Here is a 17,971-nt window from a genome sequence, read left to right as displayed (position 1 = left end):
TTGGCAATTAACTGTGGCTGATGAAGTCTCTAAGCCGAATGCAATCATCCACCCTGTTCCAGAGGAAGCTTCTCGGCCCACAAGGTCTGGGAATTGACAGAGGGTGGGTTTGCTGGTAGTTGAGAGCTCTAATGTTAGGCGTGTGAAGGGGCCCTTTAGGATCATGGCTGCCAAGGAGGAGAAAGAAGCCAGTGTGCACTCCATGTGCATACCGGGGGGAGTTATTCCGGATGCCATGAAGAGTATAGGGTGCAGCCCACTGCAGGTGGTAGCTTATGTCGGTACCAATGACGTGTGTCGCTTTGGATCGAAGGAGATTTTCTCTGGTTTCGGGCAGCTAGTGGAGCATTTATTGCTGTCAAAAGTAGTTTACCTTGTAGTGAAAATGAAGCTGATAGTTCCTGCAAAATAGTATATGTAGAGGTTATACTTGAAAATCAGACTAAACTATTAATTGGATTGTTTTACCAACCTCCTGACTCAGAAGATATAGTTGCTGAACAGTTCAAAGAAAATTTGAGTCTCATTTCAAATAGGTACCCCACTCATACAATTATAGTCAGTGGTGACTTCAACCTACCTTCAATAAGCTGGAAAAATTATACGTTTAAAGCCAGATGCAGGCATAAATGGTCATCTGAAACTGTACTGAATGCTTTCTCAGAAAATTATTTTGAACAATTAGTTCATGAGCCCACTCAAAAAGTAAATGGTTGCGAAAGCATACTTGACCTCTCAGCAACAAATAATCCTGGACAAATACGGAGTTCATGACAAATACAGGGATTAGTGACCACAAGGCAGTTGCTGCTAAGCTGAATACCGTAACAGCTACATCCTTAAAAAAAGAAACACAACGATATCTATTTAAGAAGCTGATAAAAATGTTCTTAACACCTTTTAAGAGACAATCTTCACTCCTTTCAATCTGATCATGTAAGCATAGAAAAGACTTGAAGTGATTTCAAAGATGTAGTATTGATGGCAATTGAGAGATATATGCAACGTAAACTAATAAGTGATGGTACTGATGCCACATGGAACACACAGGTCAGATCACTGTTGCAGAAGCAACGAAAAAGCACGACACATTTAAAATAATGTAAAATCCCCAAGATTGGCAAAGTTTTGCAGAAGTTCGAAATATAGCACACGCTTCAACATGAGATGCTTTTAATAATGCTATTTTAATGAAACTCTGTCCTGGAATATGGCAGAAAACCCAACGAGATTCTGGTCGTACATAAAGTACACCAGTGGGAAGATGCAATCAATACGTTCACTGCAGGATAACAATGGTGAAGTCACTGATGACAGTGCCACTGAAGCAGAGTTATTAAACACAGTTTTCAGAAACTCCTTCAGCAAAGAAGACAAAGTAAATATTTCTGAATTCCAATCAAGAACAACTGCCAAGATGAGAAACATAGAAGTAGATATCCTGAGTGTAGTAAAGCAGCTTAAATCCCTTAATAAAAGTAAGGCCTCCAATCCAGATTGTATACCAGTCAGGTTCCTTTCAGAGAATGCTGATACAATAGCTCCATATTTATCAATTATATACAACTGCTCACTCACAGAAAGATCCATACCTAAAGACTGGAAAATTGTCCAAGTCACACAAATACCCAAAACGGGAAGTGGAAGTAATCTACTGAATTACAGGTCCATATCACTAATGTTGATTTGCAGTAGGGTTTTGGAACACATACTGTGTTTGAACATAATAAAGTACCTCAAAGAAAACAGTTTATTGACATATAGTTAGCACAGATTCAGAAAATATCATTCTTGTGAAACACCATTAGCTCTTTATACTCATGAAGTAACGAGTGATATCGACAGGGAATGTCATATTGATTCCATATTTCTAGATTTCCAGAAGGCTTTCGACACCGTTCCTCACAAGCGTCTTCTAACCAAACTGTGTGTCTATGGGATATCGCCTCAGTTGTGCAAACGGATTCATGATTTCCTGTCAGAAAGGTCACAGTTCATAGTAACAGAACGGCAAGTCATCAAGTAAAACAGAAGTAATATCCAGCGTTCCCCAAGGAAGTGTTCTGGGCCCTCTACTGTTCCTGATGTATGTTAACAACATAGGAGACAACCAGGGAGTAGCCATCTTAGATTGTTTGCAGATGGTGCTGTCATTTACCACCTTGTAAAGTCATCAGATGACCAAAACGAATTGCAAAGTGATTTAGATAAGATATCTGTATGGTGCGAAAAGTGGCAATTGACCCTGAAAAAAGAGAAGTGTGATGTTACTCACATGAGTACTAAAAGAAAACTGCTAAATTTTGATTATGCGATAAGTCACACAAATCTGAAGTCTAAAGATTCAACTAAATACTTAAGGATTACAATTACAAATAAACTAAATTGGAACGTTCACATAGATAATGTTGTGGGTAGAGCAAACCAAAGACTGTGATTCACTGGCAGAACACAGGTCTACTAAAGATACTGCTTACACTAAGCTTGTCCGCCCATTTCGGAGTATTGCTATGCAGTATGGGATCCACATCAGGTGGGACTGACGGATGACATCAAAAAAGTTCAAAGAAGGGCAGCTCGTTTTGTATTATCACAAAATAGGGGAGATAGTGCCACAGACATGACACATGAATTGGAGTGGCAATCATTAAAACAAAGGCATTTTTCATTGCAATGGGATCTTCTCATGAAATTTCAACCACTAGTTTTCTCCTCCGATTGTGGAAACATTCTGTTGACACCCAACTACATAAGGAGAAATGATCATCACGATACAATAAGAGAAATCAGGGTTTGCACGGAAAAATTTATGGGCATGTTTTTCCCGTGCGACGTTCGAGAGTGGAAAGGTAGAGAGACAGCTTTGAAGGTGGTTCATTGAACCCTCTGCCAGGCACTTTATTGTGAATAGCAGAGTAATGACATAGATGTAGATGTAGTGATGTTGGACAGAGATAGACTGACCATAGCTCATAAACTTTTATCAGTGCAAAATAAAACTGTGTTTAAATTTAGTGAATTATCATTTCAAAACATCTATTAAATATAGTTTGCTATAAGAATAGGATGCAGGGGACAGGTTGGTTTATTGCACACAGTTCAATTCAATAGCTGCTGCATAACTTATACAAAAAAAAAAAAAAAAAAAAAAAAAAACCCTTTGACTCATCTGACAGTCACAAACTTGAGTGAACACTGTTATTCTGAAAAATATAAGAAAAGGGGTGGGGTACTTACATATCACATGTAACATTGAGCACAAGACTTAACACAGTTTGTTTTGTATAGCACTAAGGTTCAAACTGGTCTACTTTCAACCCTTTGTTGCTGTTAAAGTAAACAGTGTCAACTCATCCATAATATAAGTTTTTAACGAGTTGGCGTGACTTCACACTTTTTAACAGTGTTCAGATGAAGTTACATAACTGTCATGAATTACAGAGAAATGACTTATCTCACTAAACAAGTTTATTCTAAAAATTAACCAACTACATCTTTACACAGCTAATGAAGATGTCTTGTGCACAAGGACACAAAACATTGCCACAGAAACATTCCTCGGATAGTCCACAACTTCCTGCACTGCTTTTATTGCTGTCTTCCTACTAACATGAATTTTGATAGCTTCCTGCTTGGTTGTAAAATTATCTTTTCTTTTTTACATTAAATTTCTAAGTTGGCACTCATTTTGATCATCTTATTTTTTAATGACTGACACATTTAAAATCTGTAACATTTGCCAATTTATTTATTATTTTCACTAAAATGAATTGTTTTGTAGTACTTTTATCATTTTCCAAATCCATACACTGCAGCAACATAAAAATTTGATAACCAATACTTGCAGCAAACAACATGGATCCTCAGAGGAGAGGAACCTTCCTCAAAGATCTGCATGAATAAGGGCATGGTTTTTAACAAAAACAGTAATTGTGTAAAAGAATGACAACAAATACAGGTGGAAACCACAAGAGACGCCTCCCTGCATACTTCAGAACCACCAAAGAGTGTACGGTGCACTTAAATGCCTATGCCAGTAGAATGACTTCTCAGCATTCTTCCAAGGATTCGCAAGCACATCGAGCATGGCTTGAAGCTAGGACAAACATGAGGATCATTTTGCAAGCAAAATACAGGTAGACAACACTGAAAATTTAACACTGCAACAGTGATGAAAATTGTAGAACTGAAGCAGAAACGAGAACTTTGTTTCTTCATAGCACTCTCTGTCTGTATGCACTGAACCTGAAATTAAATCTGAACGGGTCTCAGGTACTGAAAGTATAAGGTCATACACTGAAATAAACTTTCCATGGTAAAAATTTAACAGAAATCTAGAGTGCTTTAGGTGGAGTTTGTGATGAGTTAACTGTCAAGATTACTACCCTATACTACCGGTCTAATCATTTTCATGTTGACTGTGTGACCATAATTAGAAAGGACAAAACGGCAACAGACGAACCAACTGCAAAACTTGTAACAGGCTCTCTTTGTACACATCCTCAGGCAACATCTGAAGAACTTTTGAGACTAAAGGGATTCCACTGACATAAGTATCCTGAATTCTGACACATTATTTAAATATTAGAAAACTTTCTTTGGAGTGGATCCCTTACTGTTTGACTGCTGACCAGAAGCCAAAATGGCTGGGCAGTGAATCCCTGACAGATCAGAGATTCAGTATTATTGCATCAAATTGTCAGTAATTGTGAACTAAGAGACAGCTGTTGAACTATTCAATTTGAGCCTTACAAAACATCATGTTCAAGGCATCAGTCAAGCCACTGTTGAAGTGTAAGGACGCCTGATATAAATGTGTGTGTGTGTGTGTGTGTGAAATCGATTTTTCAGAGGTACAGTGAGGCAGCAATGCGTTGGACAACAATTTTTGGGTGGTAAAATATTTGTATAAGTAATAGAAGGCAGTGAATGACAACCAACAGGGTTCTTGGGCATCTGAATAACACAAACATCATAACTGTCACTAATCTCTTCAAACTGTTGGGAAGTCTAAAACAACTCTCAGAGCAGATCCACAATAAAAACAACAGAAAATGTCAAAGTTGAAAAATGTTTCTTAGTCCAGTATATGTTTTTGTGATGTTACAATTTAAGCCTAATTTTCTGATCTATAGCTAATGCAATATGCCACTTGTGCACACGTATGGACAGATGATATGTTTTTGTGATGTTACAATTTAAGCCTAATTTTCTGCTGAAAATGGCATGTATTCTTAAGGTAATACATGGGGGTCACCCAGAAAGTTAAGAACTTTTTGGCCCAAATACATAAAAACAAAAGATATCAACACAAAACTTTATTTACAAAGTTACAGTACCTTACTCTATTTTTCATTATAGTCACCACAGCTGTCCAGGAACTTACTGCTAAGTAGAACCAGCTTTTCAGTTCTCATGTTTTACTCCACTACTGCCAAAGATTTGACCTAGTATCTCACTGCTTTGAGGTCTTCATCATTTGTGAACTTTTTCCACCCAAAAATTCCTTTCATTTTGGGAATAACGGAAAATCACTTGGTGCCAAGTAAGGGCTGTAAGAAGCATGTCCAAAAATTACCCACTTAAGACACTGAATTTTTTTGCTGTGTTCCTGCTGACCTGAGTCCGCACAGTATCATGAATGAAAAAGATCTTTGCCAACAACACAACACATCTCATGTTTTGAATGGTGCACCAAAGTCTTTGAAGAGTTTCACAATAGGCCTCTGAACTGATTGTGTCTCCTCTCGGCAAAATCTCAGAAAACGAGTGACACTACACACTTCACATCTGGCGGAATTTTCGATTGGTGCCTCCATTTTGAAGGGTTACAGAACAAAGAGACGTGACCGCTCAGCATAAAATTTCCACTCACAGTGAGAGGAGCTAACTGACAGACTTGTGACAGGAGTGATGGGGGATCAGGGCCAGGTGTGGCACGCAATCGTCCTTACTTTCTGGATGACCCTCATAATAGACAATAACATAGAAACATAATGTAAACAGTAACATTAACATAGCGTTCACATAGTCCAAATACACAATTTTGTATTGTTTGCTTCCAGAAGGAATAAATAAATGCCCAATGATAGTGCCACAAATCTGGAGAGAAAGATTTGGGAACAAGCAAACGTACAACAGTTATTAGCTAAAATGCAAATACTTTTAACCACATTTTATGTGAGCACTAGCACACTATTCTTTAACTTCAAAATAGAAATCCAGACTTATTGTACTTACTTTGATCCCTTTCTGTCAAAACTCCGAGGTGGAGAGGACTTGTTGTCTGGCTGGGGCAGCGGTAAAGGATTGCACTTCGAGTCAATGAGACATTCGGCATCTGAAAGAGTGTAATTGCTGGAAATTTTGTGTCAGTGCCGGCAAACAGTATGCAGTTTACACAGAAATAAAATGTTGTAAACAAACCATCTGTTCAGAAGAAAGACACAGGACATGCAATCACCAGTGAATCAACACTGATAATAGCTGCAACGATTTGGATCAAAATATACCTTTCTCTAAATCAAATGCTTTAAAAACACACACGTATATAATTATGTGTGTAAAGAAAGGGCATACAGAGTGACAGCACAGCACAATGTTTCTTTAGGTCCTACCACCTTAAGAGCTGAGGTTAGTGTTATGTTTATTTCTATTATGAAATACTGGTAACTGATACATCAAAGACAGAGATGTTACAACTGGAGAAGGGAGAAAAATGCACAAATGGAAATAAAAGGTAAAGGGTAGATAAAATGCACTGGAGAAGGTGGGGAGGTAAGAAACATTAGTATGAAAAGATATTATAATAATCACAATTATGTAAAATAAACATAAAACTCAAAGTAGCATTTTCTACCAAGGAATAAAACTGTACAAGGAGATTACAGAAACTTATTTAAAAAGACAGTTAAAAACTACCTGTTAACTCAAACATTCTACACACCGAATGATTATTTAGAAGACACATGGTAGGAGTTTGGTAAAAATGTAACACAAATAATAATGATAATGATAAAACATGTAACATTCTACATAATATCTTCACACTATACTTTTTCCCTCTTTTTTTCTGGAAAAATTTACTCCCATAGCTACATAATGTCTAAAACTAAAACTTTATCCTCTTTCCAAGTTCAACATCTCACTCATTATAGAAGGATACTGACTCAGTTTTTCAGTTTAGCAAATGGTAGGCTGGGATGCACAAAAAGGTCCTGACAGCAGCCGACAGTGAGTGTAGTGTGTGTAGTTTTACGAAATGATGTGCGTGTAGTTTGTGCAGTGACTAGGAGAGAGAAATGAATAAAGTGTAGCATTAGCCTTTCATCATGATTTAGTAACTCATTTGTAAAACAAACAATGGAAAGTCCAGGTCAGAATATCGACTACTATGAAAGGGATGGATTGCTATCCACTGTAAAGATGACACGCTGAGATGCAGGCAGGCACAACAAAAAGACTGTTAAACACTGAGCTTTTGGCCAAAGCCTTCTTCAGGAAAGAAAGGAAAACACACACATTCACACGAGTGGCTGGAGATAGTGGTCATGTGCACACGAGGTGTGCCTGCTTGTGTCAATGTGTGTGTGTGTGTGTGTGTGTGTGTGTGTGTGTGTGTGTGTGTGTGTGTTTTCATTTCTTTTCTGAAGAAGGCTTTGAGTGAAAGCTGAGCATATAACAGATTTTTGGTGTGCCCATCTGCAGCTCGATGTGTTACCTTTACAGAGAGTATCAATCTATTCTTTTCATAATTATTTGTAAAACAGTAATTACACTAGGGGTACACTGAATGAGGTAACACTGTTTTAAACAGAGTACTCTAAACTTCATCCAGTCAGCCTGATTTAGGAATATCGTGGTTTCCCTAAATTATTCCAGGCAAATCATAGGGTGATTCCCACTATAAGGTTACAGCTGACTACTTGGCCTATCCTTGTCATTCTAGATTTGTAGGTTGTTAAATGTCTGTTCTTCTTACATTTTAATACTGAGACAAGTCCAATATCCTTGTAAAGGAGACCTACAAATAAATACTACTACTACATAGAAAGCTTCTCTACAAATAGTAGATAATGTTCCTTGTGCAACATGAAATTAGTGTATAATTACTGCACAGATATATCATTTCAGTATATTTACATTTTTGATCCTGATCATAAATCTTAATGAGAATCTTTCACATTGGAACAAATTGTAATACACTGAAAGCCACTGCTTGAAGCTTTCATGTGAATAAAATGTTTGAATTTCTTCACTCTTTCTATTATAAAGTGGACAAAACCTGACTGAGTGAAGTGTTAGCCTACTGGTTATGTTGTTGACTGTATTAGTATTGTAAAATCGTAATTGCAGCAAGATGAAACAAACAAACACAAACACACACACACACACACACACACACACACACACACACAAAGGGGAGGAGAGGGAGATGAGGAGTGGGAGAGGGAGAAGGGGAGAGAGTGGAGGGGGAGAGGGAGAGGACCTGTTTATGAAGAAACAGAACTACAGGTAAAACTGAAGAGTGAGAAAGGCAGTTACAGTAACAAATGTGTCAATAAATTAAGTATGAAATATTAACTAGCAACAGAATAGATGGGAACAGGAGGAACAGAAAGCAACTGCATTTTTTAAACAGATCCCTACTCAAACTTTGTTAGGCAGAAATCCCTTACTGTAAAAATTTGACAGATATGTGAAAATACAGGAATTGCTAAGCTGAATAAGAAACGAAGGGTAAGGAGACATCTTATCTCATTAACTTAGTAACATAGCAAGTCTGATACATCTGGGTGGCTTTAGCACACATTTTGTAAATTACGTTGAATGAGGGTCACTCCAAAAGAATTGCACAATATATATATATATTTAAAAAGAAAGATGATGAGACTTACCCAACAAAAGCGCTGGCAGGTCGATAGACACACAAATAAACACAAACATACACACAAAACTCTAGCTTTCGCAACCAACGGTTGCCTCGTCAGGAAAGAGGGAAGGAGAAGGAAAGACAAAAGGATTGGGTTTTAAGGGAGAGGGTAAGGAGTCATTCCAATCCTGGGAGCGGAAAGACTTACCTTAGGGGGAAAAAAGGACAGGTTTACACTCGCACACACACACATATCCATCCACACATACACAGACACAAGCAGACATTTGTAAAGGCAAAAAAACTCTTTGCCTTTACAAATGTCTGCTTGTGTCTGTGTATGTGTGGATGGATATGTGTGTGTGTGCGAGTGTAAACCTGTCCTTTTTTCCCCCTAAGGTAAGTCTTTCCGCTCCCAGGATTGGAATGACTCCTTACCCTCTCCCTTAAAACCCAATCCTTTTGTCTTTCCTTCTCCTTCCCTCTTTCCTGACGAGGCAACCGTTGGTTGCGAAAGCTAGAGTTTTGTGTGTATGTTTGTGTTTATTTGTGTGTCTATCGACCTGCCAGCGCTTTTGTTGGGTAAGTCTCATCATCTTTCTTTTTAAATATATTTTTCCCCACGTGGAATGTTTCCCTCTATTATATATATATATATTTAATCAGGCTTTTGTTCTACATCTTTGCTGCTCATGGAGATCACAGAAACATTCTTCTTGCTCATATTCAAAACTAATTCAACCTGTTTCCACAAGTCACACAGTTATAATACTTCATCAAGATGGTAGCTGCACTTAACATTTGTGTGATGCAATGTGCAACAGAATCTTTGTGCTGCGAGAATGAGACAGTAACAAACATTCAAACAAGATTGTGGAGTGTGTGGGACAATGCTGTTGACTGCTGTACAGTCAGTCATTGGGCAAGCAGGTCAGGCACAAGTGTGCACGCCAACACTTGGGACCTCCCACACGGTGTCAGACTGAGCACTGCACAGACTTCTGATAATGTGGAGACCATTCACAATCTGATTTTTGGCTGATGAATGCATAACAGTGAACAAATTGTCACGCAGGAGAAGTGAGTGTTTGCAAAAGGTGAAGTTAAAAAGGTTTGCACCACTATCATCAAGGTCATACGGCTTGTATGGACAAAATTGAAACACCCACCTCATAGCTCCAATCTGGCATTGTATGATTATTACCTCTTTGATAAACTGAAAGAATCCCTTTGAGGGACCAAATCTGAGAACTGAAGTTTACTACACAGTGGTGCAAACATGCTGATCCTGGGATGAGAAGTTCTGCCTTGTGCAAGACACCTTTTTTCTATTTTGTTTCACCCATACATGTTTCAGCACTTTTGTTCTATCGTCAGTGGGTTCAATTTTATTTTTAACTGTAAAATTGTTGTTACATATTAATATTTGCGTTGTTTACAATATTATGTAAAAGTTCCATTTATAGCTTAATTGGCAAAAAGTGGATGTAAGCATTAGTTAACATACCTTACTTGATGTTATTGTCCATTTTTTTGGTCTTCTGCTACACAATATACAACTTGTCATCTGCAAATAGCAAAATGTAATTTACTTTTCTGTTTGTTATGCATTTACGAACGGAAATGAGTCTGTATATTGTTTTTTGTGTGTAACTTACAATTTTGAAGCTGTGGTGCGTTCTCCTGTGTTGTTGGTGAAGTGAATAGGCTTGCTTCTTAACCTATGGTCACTTGGCACTGCACTTTTTTCGATTTCTCAAAACATAGGTGGAGTTTTCGCTGCCATTACGCGTTGTTGTGGCTGTGAGGTGTTCATTTGTTTCGTAGTGTGTTTTGCTGGGTGTGGCATGTGAGTTTGAATTGTATTTGGAATCAGTGGTGTATGGTTTGTGTGGGTTTGTGTGTGTGTGTTGAGTACTGGGGCAGAGAGAGAGAGAGAGAGAGAGAGAGAGAGAGAGAGAGAGAGAGAGAGATAGATAGATAGATAGACACACACTCTCTGAGAGAGAGAGAGAGAATGGGGGAGACTCATGGGACACAATATAGATTTTGTGAGTGGCTCACCATAAAGATGACACACTGAGTTGCAGACAGGCACAACAACAACAAAAAAATCTTTTACACATTCAGCTTTTCACAAAAGCCTTCTTCAAGAAAGAACGAACGAACACACACGCACACACGCACACACGCACACACACACACACACACACACACACGACTGGTATAGATGTAGATATCTCCGGGCGCTGTGGCCAGAATGCACACTGGCCGCAACCACCAGAGGTAGCGGCAATGTGTGCATGAGGTGTGCCACCTTGTTTGAATACATACCTGTGTGTGTGTGTGTGTGTGTGTGTGTGTGTGTGTGGGCGCTCGTGCGCGCGTGCATGCGTGGGCGCGCGTGCGTGTGTGGGCGCGCGTGCGTGCTTGCGTGGGTGTGGGTGTGTGTGTGTGTGTGTGTGTGTGTGTGTGTGGGCGCGCGTGCGTGCGTGCGTGTGTGAGACTGTGTATATTTTCTTTTCTGAAGCAGGCTTGTGTAACACCCTTTTCATTCTACCTGTCTGCAACTCAACATGTCATCTCTACAGTGAGCAGTAATCTACACTTTTCATAATATTGTTGATATCACAACCTGAATTTCATTGCTATATGTCATTCCGTAACTTATAGCAACTATAGTACATTGTGAAAATGTCTATGATCACAGTGAATATATTAGAAAGTCTGCAGCAAACATTACTGAAATCAACTGACAGATTGTGACCGCATGTGAGGATGGTTTGGTGCCAGTGCCCGAAAATCCAGTGTGAGGTTGGCTGTGCGACAACTGAGGAAAGTGCTGCATGGGAGATGCTTTGCAAACAGGGCAAATGTCCTCACGCGATTTTGGCGACAGGTGACTCTCACTGATGGTTATGCCAATGGCATTCAACGTCTTCATCATACCTGGCAACACTGTGTGTATGCACCGGGGAACTACGGTGAAGCACAGTATATCCAGTGATATGTGTGGGCTGAGGAAGAAATGGCGACCGATCAGTACTGTTGGGCCTTCATGGTCTGTTTGTATGGAGTTCCCCCCACCCCCCTCCCACATACGCACTATTGGTTCAATGCACATAACAACATAACGGAATTCGCATATTGTCGCATTATCTCCAGTATACAATAGTTGCCATGACTTGTGGAATGACCTTATATACAAGGCGGTCACAAGCAGTATGAAAAGGTTATAATAGTGTTGCAGGGTAGAAATAACTGATAAGAAAAAATATTGATATGTTAGCCATTTCCAAGTTATTAGCATTGCAGTTAGCCAATCAGGCTGTTGCACCACAAATTCAAGTGGCCCACCAGATACAATAAGTCTCAATTGTTCTCATAGTGTAGATGATAGCACACTGATTGCTGAGACTGCTCAGCCTTTGGCTTGGGTTCGATCCTTATTACAACCAAATGTCCAATTTTTCTTTTTATCTCTCTCTTGTTTAGTTTTAGGAAACCAAAGGAAGAACACATTTGGTGATGCAGTGTCTAGTGGGTCACTTGAATTTTCATGCACAATGAGCTGATTGGCTAACTTCAATGCCAATTAACTTGGAATTGGCACAATGTACTGAATTTTTTTCTTAACAATTCTCAGCACAAGCCACCCTGCAACACCATTACAAGTTTTTCAGACTGCTTCTGACCATCCTGTGTGTGTGTGTGTGTGTGTGTTCAGGTGCGTATTTTCCTATGTGGCACATTAGCAGAGGTGACTCACCCAGCAGGAATCCCATGCCAGTGTTGACACTGGAGCGCAAGTAAGTCGCCGACGGCAGGAGGTTGGTGAGCGCATCGAGCACAGATGCGACAAGTGCCTGCCTCGCCTTGGTGCGCGCGATGGGAACTGCTGCCACATCGGACGTGGGTGACAGCAGCGGCCCTGTCAATGAAAATGGCAGCTTCTCATACACGAAAAAACATCAAAAAAAGTGTGTAGCCCACTAATGAGAAGCACACTAATATTTAATAGAAAACAAGACAAAAATGCATTTGGCTTAAATTACCATATTTACTCAAATCGAAGCAGAACTTTTTTTCCGGTGTTTGTAATCCAAACAACTGCCTGCGGGTTAAAACCGAGTTCAAAGTAAGCGGAAGTTCTGAAAAATGTTGGTAGGTGTACTACAACTAACTTCTGCTGTCGAATATATGTAGCGTTACACAGGCATGCTTTGCAGGCAAAAAGATAAATACTGGCGCCAAAACCTCTGCGTCAGTAAATAAATTAAAAAAAAAAAAAGGTGGAAGACGAGCTTTTTTCTCCGCCCCGAGTTTCAACCATTGCATTTTCATACATTATCCGACGAATTAAATACAATTTCCGTATTATTCATCTTAGAATGTAGCAGCATTTCAATGTACTACTAAAATCCGACTGGCAAGACTGTTTGGGATGTTTGTCAATATAGCCAACTCTACATTCTGAATTTTTTCCTATCTGTGAGAAGAGATGGTTGCTAATAGGAACTTTTATGAATTGTGAATCACATGCAATATTCTCTTCACCATAAGAATAATATGAATATAAACATTTTGCCATGTATTCTTTCATGTTTACTGCTATCTCGTTTAAATCCTGTCTGCTTAATAAACTACGAAACTAGAGTGAGACAACAGCAAATGCAGAAGAATATACATATCATGTCATGTTTATATTGGTATTATTCTTATGCCTAATAGTGATACAGTCAGAAACGAAGCACAGCAATTGACTAGATTTTTAAATCTAAGATTATTCTAATTTCTGTGCAGAATGTAATGTACTAAAGAGGTGTCTGCAAATATTTTCAAATGGAGAAAATTTTTCGATAAACTCTATTATTTGGTTCTTGTTGATCATTATCAAAGCAAGCAACAGTGTAAGTAACAACAAATAGCAGTCTCTTGCCATTGCTTCACTAATGAGATGATTCCTCTCTCTCTCTTTTTTTTTTTTTTTTTTTTTTTTTAAATTGTAAGCGGCGGTAGCATCCACAAAAGCAAGCCATGCCGCGAGCGGTGACAGGCCGTAAACACTCATTATCAAAATGCGACAAACAATGCATGACACAGTACAGTAATGCATTTTCAGTTTAGAGTGATGTAAACACCTATAGCAAAGAGAACGGCACTTATCAGATTAAAAAAAAAAAAGCAATCAATTCAAACCAGATGAAGCACGTGAAAAAGGAAGGGTATCGGAATAAATACAGATGGAGCACCTGACGCATAGCATTGGCTACCTGGTAAAGCGTAACTGCTAAGCTTACAACTCGAACCAAACTACTGTAGCTGTATCATCATTCATTCGACCTAAATTGTGTCTCATATTACAATGGACCAACTTTGTTTCGATTTGGAGGTGCTGCCTAAAACTTTTCTCTCCCTCGAATTTTGAGTCTCAAATTTCAGGTGCGGCTTAGATTTGGGAAATTTTTTTTCCCTTGATTTCGAGTCTCATTTTTCAGGTGCGGCTTAGATTTGAGTGCGGCTTAGACTCAAGTAAATATGGTAATATAATTACTACAAACATTCACTGAAAACTTCACAATAAAATGTAGTTACAGCAGTCAATGAATGCTCTCTCCATTGTTTCAGCTGCCTCCTGCTGCAGCCACATTTTTGTCTGTCCTTTACTTTTGTACTGCCACAGATTTTTACTGGTGTGTTTTGTTGTGATATGAAATATTTGTTAAATAGCAGACAAGCAGGTGTTTCATAGGTGAGCATTCTGAGGTTTTTGCCACAATCACTCATCATGGCCCCACCCTCCCCAACACCACCACCACCACCACTGCTGCCGCCGCCAACACACACACACACACACACACACACACACACACACACTGTTCAGGACTGCATCATTAATGGGAGGCTTAATGTACTGACGGACGGGGAAGCCAAAGCGTTGCAGAGGGTGGCTGCACAAAATTGCACAAAATCAACAGAAGGAATCACTTGAGAGTTCCAAAGTGCTACCAGCAGTCAAGCCAGCACAATGAGTGTGCATAGGGAGCAATGCTCGAGCAGCTTCTCGTACGCCACACATTTCTATAGTCAGTGCTAAGTGATTTTTGAGGTGCTGTAAAGAGTGATGGCAATGGACAGACGAGCACTGGAAATGCGTGATTTGAAGTGATGAATCACACTATAGCCCATGGCAGGCTGATGTTTGGGTTTGGGGAATGCCTGGAGAACATTACCTACCATCACGTGTAGTTCCAATAGTGGAGTACTGAGGAAGTGGTATTGCAGTATGTGACATTTTTCACGGTTAGGGTGTGATCTCATTATTGCACTTTAAAAAAATGCTCAATGCAGAAGGATATGAACACATTTTACGGTATTATGTACATTGTTGTAGAAAGTTATTGTAGAACGTAAATATTTTTGGATTAGATGAGGCCACTCACCAAAAAGTAGAAACGGTGAGTTGTCAATGTGCCAATCGGTCACTCGACACTTCTGCTTTTCGGTGAGTGGTCTCCTTTCATTCTAAAGCATTTACAGTATTATGTACTGTGTACAAGAGAGGAAAATTCAGAGATGATGACTGCTTGTATAAGGATGACAATGCACCCTGTCATAAAGCAGCATCTGCTGGTTTGTGAAAAATCCTGGAATGGACTGGCATGCCTAAAGCGCAGGTTTTGTCTCTTACAGAAGAATTGGCTGCCATTACTCCACAGACACGTCACCAAAGGTGTTGCCTGCAAAATCCAAACCTTTATTAATGTCCACTGATCGGTGTCTGGATACTTTTGATCAGGTAGTGTGTAATTTAACTTGTTACACATTGCCGAGTACTCTCCACCAAGTGGGATTTACAGAAGACGACGTGTTAAGGAACAAACACTCCTGCGAGTTTTCTGACATCATTTTCCCACCTCGTATCAAGTTTTTGCATCAGTCTTTTTCTCTCATCTCACAGAATCCAGCAGAGAACTTCCTCGGTCCTTCTGCCATCCATTCACCTGCCTACATGTCCCACTCACTTGCACTGGATTTACATCATAGTCATAATTACCTCTTCCACTCCTTGAACGATTTGTTTGTTTTCCTGCCTATCTTACTAGCTCCCTATCTTACTAGCAATCTTCCAGTTTCAAGTGATTTTTGTACTAAAAGTCTACATCTCACTGCTGGAAGTCAACACTGGCAATACACACTACTTGTAAGCTAGCTTCCATTTTTAGGCACATTGGAAGGTTAGTTCCAAAAACTGCTGACACCAACTGGACAATTCAGTCACCCTTTGTGGACATCATGGGGCTGCAACCTCACGGTATGAGAGTTCACCCCTTTGGAGTGTAGCATAGCCACAATGTTTTCTGAACCACTAGTGACCATTCAAAACCATTCAACGAGATATGAATGTGATCAGAAGCAGAAAATTGTGTTTACGCTTTCAAATCCCTCCTTTCTCACACCCTCCTGTGCTTTGTGCAACTACAAGGGAGCCTTGTGGGAGGGGAGAGGGGAAGTGTGTGACATTGACACGCACATGAATACAGCAAATGGTCCTACTAAGGACCCCCTCCTCCCCACGAATAGGCTACCCTTCCAACACCCATCAGTTTTCACATTCAGCCAGCAGGTGCTACTGCACCATCATAGCACCACTCAGCTGATGTGTGTCAAAAGGATTGCCTGTCTTGGCTGGTGACTAGGAACTGGTGAACGATTGTCATGTCACCACACTGTATAGAGATAATTTTAAAAATCCCAACAAAGGTGAGCGTGTGGCACAAACGGTGTTGCTGAACTGTGGGGTCTTAGAAGGTCCCCTTTGCTGTTTTATTCACGTGCACGCCAATGCTGCCCACCCCCAGCGCACATGCAGCAGGAAGGTATGTAGAAGGAAGGATTGGAATGCATAAACACCATTTTCTCCTTTGGATCATGTTCAAATATCATCAAATGTTTCGGAATGGTCCCAGATGGTTCCATACTGTATAGCAGAGCATAAATTGTGGTCAGGGTACACTCCAAATGGTGAGATCATGTTCAACACAGTTGCATCCCCAAGATATTCATAAATATAGACTGATATTCGAGAAGGAAAGTTGCTACTCACCATAAAGCAGAGATGCTGAGTCGCTGATAGGCACAACAAAAAGATTCTCACAATTATATCTTTCAGCCATTAATTCTTTGTCAACAACACACACACACACACACACACACACACACACACACACACACAAATGCAGCTCACACAAACGAATGCAGTTTCAGGCGACTGAAACCACACTGCCGCTACATGGTGAGTAGCAACTTTCCTTCTCAAATATTGTTACATTCCTTCCTGGATTTTCCATAGTTTCAATAAAGACTGAATCACCTGAGGGAGGGGAGGGTGGGGGTGGGGTGGCAGTTGTGTCAAAAATTGTCAAGAACGTTGTCCTGTTGCACATAATATTGTTGACTATTGTTTTTCACCACAAAATGTGTAAAACGAGTGTCAAAGGGAACGAGTGTTTTCATCCACGCCATTTAGGCTCATAAAGCCTTTTCCCGTCAATTTTGAGCAGTGGTGTGTCTGAATTGTTTCCCTTGGCCACCTGTAAGAGAAAACTGCACGACTTCAATACTGGGATTCCTGGTTCTGACCTCTGTCACGAGGCATGGCACAAAAACCGCTAAAAGCCAATTTTTAGGTTTTCTCATGAACTACCCATGAAAAAAAGGGAGCTTTTATTAGCTGCCTAAGGTAAACCCTAGACCACACCAACTGCAAAAGCATCAACCAATTTGCTTGGGATGGAGGAAGTGTGTAATCTTTATTTTTTGACTCTGTACTGTAGGCCCATCCTTCTAACAGGTATACAAATGTTCACTAGGCCCAGGGCTATCCAAAACACTTGACCCTTATCTGAACTAGAAACATGCATTGCTGAAAAGTCAATTCTTGTGTGGGGCTTTTTGTAACATATTGGTACCATGCACTGTCATACAAGGGCTGATAGCAAGAAAGTACAATTACAGAAATTCATTACAATGGTTATGGCATACCTGCATCTTCATCATGTTACTGTAAAATAACTCCAATGTAATACATGGAAGTTT

At 39.8% G+C, this 17,971-nt stretch overlaps 1 protein-coding gene across 1 annotated transcript in view; it reads right to left on the bottom strand.

The window, feature by feature from the left end:
* The window catches only part of LOC126109868 (FAST kinase domain-containing protein 4), an 80,979-nt gene that overhangs the window by 11,985 nt on the left and 51,023 nt on the right, over positions 1–17,971 (bottom strand). The window contains exons 8-9 of the mRNA XM_049914934.1: positions 12,642–12,803; positions 6,241–6,340 (exon numbers count right to left, since the gene is read on the bottom strand). Of these exons, the coding sequence (XP_049770891.1) occupies positions 6,241–6,340; positions 12,642–12,803 (262 nt within the window). The remainder of the gene's footprint in view (positions 1–6,240; positions 6,341–12,641; positions 12,804–17,971) is intronic.

This window comes from Schistocerca cancellata, chromosome 12 (genome assembly GCF_023864275.1).
Source record: "Schistocerca cancellata isolate TAMUIC-IGC-003103 chromosome 12, iqSchCanc2.1, whole genome shotgun sequence".
Classification (NCBI taxonomy): Eukaryota; Metazoa; Arthropoda; class Insecta; order Orthoptera; family Acrididae; genus Schistocerca; species Schistocerca cancellata.
Note: the sequence above shows the minus strand (reverse complement) of the source record. Positions and strands in the feature narration are given on the sequence as shown.